Source organism: Haplochromis burtoni, unplaced genomic scaffold (genome assembly GCF_018398535.1).
Source record: "Haplochromis burtoni strain Fernald_Lab_line unplaced genomic scaffold, NCSU_Asbu1 Contig_151, whole genome shotgun sequence".
NCBI lineage: Eukaryota > Metazoa > Chordata > Actinopteri > Cichliformes > Cichlidae > Haplochromis > Haplochromis burtoni.
The window spans coordinates 694,549-701,729 of NW_024582512.1; the positions used below are offsets into that span (position 1 = coordinate 694,549).

The 7,181-nt window shown below is 38.9% G+C and overlaps 1 protein-coding gene across 6 annotated transcripts in view; it reads left to right on the forward strand.

Annotated features, from left to right (window-relative positions):
• The first annotated feature begins 6,189 nt into the window (after positions 1–6,189).
• ank1b (ankyrin 1, erythrocytic b) overlaps positions 6,190–7,181 on the forward strand; it is a 79,623-nt gene continuing 78,631 nt past the window's right edge. For 2 of the 6 annotated variants that reach the window (XM_042224789.1, XM_042224791.1), the window contains exon 1: positions 6,191–6,992. In XM_042224789.1, coding sequence (XP_042080723.1) covers positions 6,867–6,992 — 126 coding nt within the window. In that variant the 5' untranslated portion in view covers positions 6,191–6,866. Of the gene's footprint in view, positions 6,993–7,181 lie in introns of all 6 variants that reach the window. The other 4 variants (XM_042224790.1, XM_042224792.1, XM_042224793.1 and 1 more) reach the window with 3 other exon arrangements.

Genomic DNA, 7,181 nt, shown 5'->3' on the forward strand with positions numbered 1-7,181 from the left:
ATATGGAAATGAAGTGACATTTGTATAGCACTATTCCCTTACTGTGAAGCCAAATGTAAGCTAAAGTCACCACTTAAATAACATCGCATATTTCTACTATTCTATGTCCTAGCAGTAGCTTAATATCTAACAAATTATAAAGGCAGTACTGACCTTCCAATCTAACATTGTGCAAAAACAAAAACGTGCTCCCTAAAAAAGTTTATATATACCAACTTCAAAAGTACTTTTCGTGGCTTTAATTGTTCATATGTGTTGACATAAACCAGTTTACTACAGCATAAGATGCTTCAAAGAGTGTCCTGAACTTGATGTATGCATGCAACAAAAAGGGTCCACATAAGCCTTATATTTGAATTCTGGTTAATAAAAAAAAAAAAAAAGTCATTTGCAAAGTTTAGGATCTTTTGTTGCTATAGGATTCTTCCTTTCAAGTCGTGGTTAACACACCATCCCATTGTTCTCTGACGAAGTAACTGAACTGCTGAGCAGGCTATAATTCTGTGTTTTGTTGCACCATGTATCTGCATGCTGTTTCTACCCTGGTGAGCATTATATATCAGAGCCAGCACAGCAAAAAGCATTGATACTCTTTGCTCTATTGCAGAGATTACTTAATTAATTATTTTATGTATCTTAATATTTGGTCTTTTCTACGCTGCAGTTTCGATTAAGGAACACACCACAGTACAGAAAGTGAGGAAAGACAAGAACGAGATTAAGAAAAACTGAGATATTACACTTTGTACATATCATACAAATGACCATATCATATTTTGTGTGTGATAACAGCAGATTTGTATGTGGTCTTTTATAGTGTGTACCTCTTCAGCAATTAAATGGTTTCTTAATATCCTGTTTGGCTTTTTCTTGCTGAAACTTTGAAGTTTGCTGACATCTAGTGTTTCAAGTGTGAAAATATGTTATGTGCCATTTCTGGTATTACTGCAGTGGAAGATGGTAAAATCCGTAGTAGAGGTAACAGTAGCTTCATCAAAAAGGAGAGAAGATAAAAGTCTTCTTAACTGAAGACATGACACTTTTCTGTGAATCCCTTTATAAATTAAATTGTCCTGTTAGTATACTGTGTGGTTTAAACTGTAATGCCATAACAGTAATAACACATATTAATTGTTATTGTGAAAGAGTTACTATTGATGTTAACAGGAACAGAAATACTTTAACATAAAGCAAAAGAGACTTGCACAAGATTTTTAACTCAAGTGGTAATTGTTAAACCCTTTAAGAAAGATCTATCTAATACATAAAATCATATGATGAAGCAGGATGAAGGTGTCCGTACTAAGAACAATATGGATTCATTACATCAAGGTGAAAACAAAGACATGTCCTTTGTTTCAGCGTTCCCTGCCTCTTCTTATTTCCGAGGTGGATGTAGTTTGTAATGGACACAGCAGCACTGGCTGAGTCCCAAAATGCTTTTTTTTTGCTGAGGGAAGTGCAAGTCCTCGCCAAGGGCAAAGGACTGGTGGATGCACATTCTACATTGGAATAAAGCCAGATGGCATGTGGCAGAGCTGGAAAGACAGTGAAACATTAGGGCATTTCAGGGGCATTACCCAAAACACATGAGTCATATTTATTATTATTTGTGCGTAAGAAAAACAATTAGAAAAACTTCAAATACGGATTGAAAGAATACTTTTAAAGAGCAGAAACAGATGGAGATAAGGCGTTTGGTAGCAATAACATCCACTTGCCACCTGATGGTGCAACAACACAGTGAAAGCCAGATGACCAAAGACGCTGCAGTGATGTGTGAGACTTTAAATAGTAGTGATGGAAATCTCTCAGCAATGCAGAATCATGAATCACCATTCACTGGAAACCATCCAATCTACTCGGGAACGTAGAGCGTGACATGCTGACATTAAATCACACTTTCTCGCTACACCATATGCTGACTGATGAACCAAGACTTCACTTTTGCAACTACAAATTACAACGATCCATAACTCATCCTCCTCGCCAGCGCTCCACTACTTAATTTACTGAAAAAGTGTTAAACTGTTTAATCGCGGTCGTGCACTGACCTTGGGAATCTTATACTGCAGGCAAAATATTGCCCAAAGCACAGAGGCCTATAGTCACATTGAGTTGATAGGAAGGCAACAGTAAGACAAATACCAACTTGTTACAACCAAGGTATGCAGAAGAGCATCTCATTGAAGTAAATGGCCTATGGGAGCAGAAGACCTCACCTGGCCTCTTTGGGATTCGGTGGAACAGAAGATTTACAACAATAAACATATCTGCATCAACTGTGTGATGCTGTAATGTCAGTATGGACCAAAATCTCTGAAGAATGGTTCCAGCACCTTGTTGAATCTATGCCACGAGGGATAAAAAACAGCTCTCAAGGCCAAAGGGGATCCAAGCTAATATGAGTAAGATGTAACTAATGAAGTGACCAGTGGCTACATGATGCATATCTTTTTGATGTCTTAAAGAAAACAAAAAGTCAGTGATCTGTTATGTTCATGTTCAGGTATATGAAAAACTGTACCCCTGCTCGTCTTCATCAACTGCCCATTCTCTTTATATGCCCAGAAATTAAAAGTGTAGATTTTATTAGCAGCAGACATCCCTGTGTCTGCTTCATGTCTGAATTATGTGTGCAACTGTCACTGAAATAAGTTTAGAGCTGACTTTCCCCAAAATTGCATTAAACGCTGGGAAAGACTAGTTTACCATGGCTTTGGCTTGTTTCTTTTCTCCACAGCTACACTGATTACTTACACTGATTAAGTGACTGATCTCATTAAGCTAGAAAATTGCAGTGCCAGATCTTCAGGTAACAAAATATGCAGCTTAATCATTTTCCATATTTAGCACACACCATACTGGCTCAGGAGCTAATGGACCCAGCAAATGTATTTTTATTTTTTTTCATCAGTGATGGATTCATGCACAGTATGCTCTTTCTAACGCAAATACATCTCAGACCATGCAAGCAAATTAAAACACACCATTTATTCATTTTATGGATCAATATATGTTTTTATATTAAATTCTAGCTTAGTGTATAGCTTATAGGTGCAAGATCCAGCTAATGTGATACACACTTGTAGGTTAACTAAGCTATCTTTCATGAGTGGCAGCTGGCATGTACGCAGTGGGCTTCATAGAACACAGCAGGAGAGCGCAACTTCGGCAACAGTGAGTTTGTATTTAAGAACAGTACATTAAGTAGAAAAACAAACAAATAAAATACAATGCAATACATGAGCTACGTTTATGAGTTAATTCATGAAGTCTGTACTTTGGCGGTTGGCACAATAGCTAGCAGTATACCCTTTTCTGAAAAATGTCGACTTATAAAAATGTTATTATAGTTATGGGGGGAAAAAACAGCGACTGCATCGGCATTCTTTATTTTATTTTATTTTTTTTTAATCAGTAGCAAATATTGGACTATGCCTGTAAATGTTAGCCCAACTTTAGCTAGGCCAAGATTTTTTTGTTTTTTCTTAAAAGTATATTGCAACAGAAATGTTATGAGTAGGTATCACGGGCTATCATATATCATAGCCTCATATATCTTAGTTAATATAGTGGTTGTATTGCTAGCTGGCTAACTACTGGGATACCAACCTAGTTCTGCTGGCCAGTAGAAGCCCTGTAAACTAGCTACCCTGGGTTTTCTTAACTGTAGCCAAAATATAAAATATCAGAAACATACATTATGGGAGTAGTAATGGCTTTAACTTCAAATACACACTACCACAATGTAATAGAGAGAAATCTGCAGGTTATGATCTATTTTTATCTTGTCATTTAAGTTATTATGTAATAGAATACATGTCTAGCTGCTCCTGATTTCTTTAGAGACTCCTAGTAAATATTGGAAACAGGTGTAAACAAACATTATATATGGCAAAAACAGCAGTTACAATGAGCTTGAAAGTCAGTATTTGGTACGACTATTTGACCTTTATTTTTCAACACAGTCTGAACTCTCTAAAGCTTTCTTATAAATTCTTTAAGAAGTCTTCAGGAATAGTTCTTCAGGCTTCTTGAAGGGCATTCAGCGCTCTCTTTTGTTCTATTCTCTGTCACAAAGATACAATTTAAAATTGGTTCTGTGTTATTTGTGATGTGTAGTCAGTGTCCAGAGAAGAAAGAAAGACAGTAAGAATAGGACTGGCTCCTTGGAATGAAAACATAAAGAAATTGGGGGTGGCATAAAACTTTTACAATACTGTATTCTAACCATCAAAATGTTCCTGCTGATGACAATCCTGTGTCTAAAGAAAAAAGGTCAATGGATATTTTTTACGTTGATCTTAAAGTTGTTTAGAGTTCTGTTCATTACATATTGGTTTTGTGTGCTGAAAGCTGTCAAAGACTGTTTGACTGTTTGTTTGTAAATTGCAAAAGTGTGAATACAACAGTAACCTACAGTTGCCTAAACCTGCTCCTGTGCTTCACCCTGCTCAGGCTGAAGTAGAGTGTTTTGGCTGTTGCTATCTAAGCCTTTGGAAAGAGTCCAGAGCACAGGTCAGCATTATCAGAAATAACTATGCCTTTGTTCACTAACTTGAAACTAGAGATTGAGGCTATAAACCAATCAGAAAAGTGTTTACTGAGGTCATAGAGCAAGGAAGCTCACAGTCATTTACATTTGTCCTTCAGTTCAACTAAGTCTTTTTGCAACAAGAGGAATCGCCCCCTGCTGCCATTTAGAAAGAATGCGGGTTTGAGGCGCTTCCACTTTGGCTTCAGTTTTCAGTAATGAAAGTTCTGTTAATTAAAAAAAAAATTACATAAAGTTAATGCATGAAAAGAGCAACAGCAACAACAATGCTTTCCTTCCCACAGGTGAATAAATGACGCCATAAAGAGGTAAAGACAGGCACAAACTGGACTAATGTTCCCGTTGTGCTTTATTTACTAGAAAGTCTAAATAGCTGCTCATGTGAGATATTTGCACTAGAGTCCTATAGCCACACTGTTGCATAAACTATTACCTATTTAGTCTGTATTTTATGCACATAGCTTTCAGAGGGCACATGGATCACTCTAGGGGGAGTTTTTAGGCAGGATTTGCAACAATTAGTCTGGTTGCTTTGATGGTGAGTCCAAGGCAAGCTCTGGCATACATTTTGTTGCTAGATCTATTAAGCTAGATCCATTAGCCTGATACTAATGGATCTAGCTTAATAGATCCATTAGTATCCGTATAAAATGTCACTCAGATGTGATGCATACAAAGAAGCAAGAAGTTGCATAGAGTCACACAAACACAGAAGGCATCTATGAATATAAAATGTATGCATTCCTATGCATTCCTATGCTGCACTTTAGGTTGCTACATCATTCTGCAGAAAGATGATGTTGCAGGGGCGGATGGGGGAATAAATGAGAGGAAGAAAGAAAGAAAGAAAGAGAGAGAGGGGGGGGGGTTGGTAGACCTACACTCTGGTGATGAACAGTGTGTACAGAATGCAAATGTGTTATATTAATGAATTAATAATAGCTAAAGAAATAATTCATTTTGGAAATAAGATGCAACTGTTGATAAGACAACAAACAGATAAACAAACAGATATTGTCATGTCTGTTGAATATAATGGATTTTATAGTTTGAAAATTGGTTTCCGGATTTGACTCACAATAGGAAAATAAGAAGGATTTTAAGTTAAACCTGAATGTTAGCTTATTAGAACCAAATAAAACAAATTTTATAATCATATGAAGGCACAGCAAGTCAATTTTCCATTAGATGGTGACACAGTCAAAATCAGTTGGAGATTACCTGCAAAAACTGTTAGTAGTTTTTCAAAAATGAATGGTAATGTTGTTTTTTGTTGCACCAAACATCTGTGCATACCCTCTTGATTTGATGGAAAAAGGAAAAGTGGTGGAATGAAGGGGAAGGGAGAGGAGCATGCAGTTTTTATGAGGCGTTCACATCGTTGATGCTTTTCTTCTGTTCTGCTTCTGACAAAACATGAGAGAAACAGGCAGGTCTAATACTTATCACACAGCATACTGTTTCCATGCCACCTTAAAATCGACTTTTGGCCAAGCTGTGCAAAGACTCATCGTAAAAGCATGATGCTGCATATTAGAAACCCGTTTCTGTTTCACAAGCTCCCATTTTTCTCACTTCTGTTCTTCTTCTCTGTCTGTTTCCAGGAGGGAGGTGCCATAGAAAAGCTATTGGCAGAGAGAGGGAAAAAAGACGTGAGAAAAAAATTATTTGAAGGCATTCAGCAGCTTTAGCGCCCTCATCTTTTGTACCTCACTTATAAAAAAAACAGCTATTCTGAAAAAAAAAAGCCTTTAACAAAGAAGAAAACTGGAGAAAGATGCAGAGCAGCAGGAAGAGGAGGGCATCTGACAGATAAAACGAGGGAGCTCTGCAGCAGGATCCCTACAGTGCTGTACACAGAACTGCGTGACTGGTCTCTGCAAGCAGAGGGAGGAGAGAGGAGAGAAGGGAGGAAGGTAGGAGAGAAAGAAAGGGGGAGGGGAGGCAATTCAGTGCAGTGCTAGCAGACTGGATGAGTAGCAGCCGCGGCATAAGAAGCAACATCAGCACCACTAGCTGTAGCATCTTTCTTTGTGGCTGCTGGAGGCTGTCTTGTGGCTGCTCTACCATCAACAGCCACAAGACATACACACACACACACACACAAAATATTTGGACACAGACGCTCCTCGTGCTTGCATCATACACACACATGTCGTGGTGGCCACCAGAGAAGAGGTAGTAAGTGACGGGGCTCGGGGGACAGAGGGACACAGGAAGAGGAAACCGGGACGACTGGTGGTAGTGCAAACAGGAGGAGGGCTGGAGCGACCGTGACTGGAGCAGCAGCAACAGTAGCAGCGGCACCATGGCGCAAGCCGCCAAGCAGCTCCGCAAGACCAAGGACCTTGCGGAGGCCGCCGCCCAGGAGCAGAGGGAGAAGGAGGAAGAAAAGATAAAAAAGAGGAATCGATCCAGGGACCGCAGGCGCAAGGTATGGCTGATTATCTCAAGAGACAGGGGAAATGGCAGTTATTCTTACATCCACCTGCCTTTCTCTATCTCCAGCAGTCTTTCTCTCTCACTGTGCTTGATTGGTTAGGGTGCAATTACACATGTATAATTACACAGTTGGTCTTATGGCCTCAGCTGGTACGTGTGCCTGTGTGTGTGTGTGTGTGTG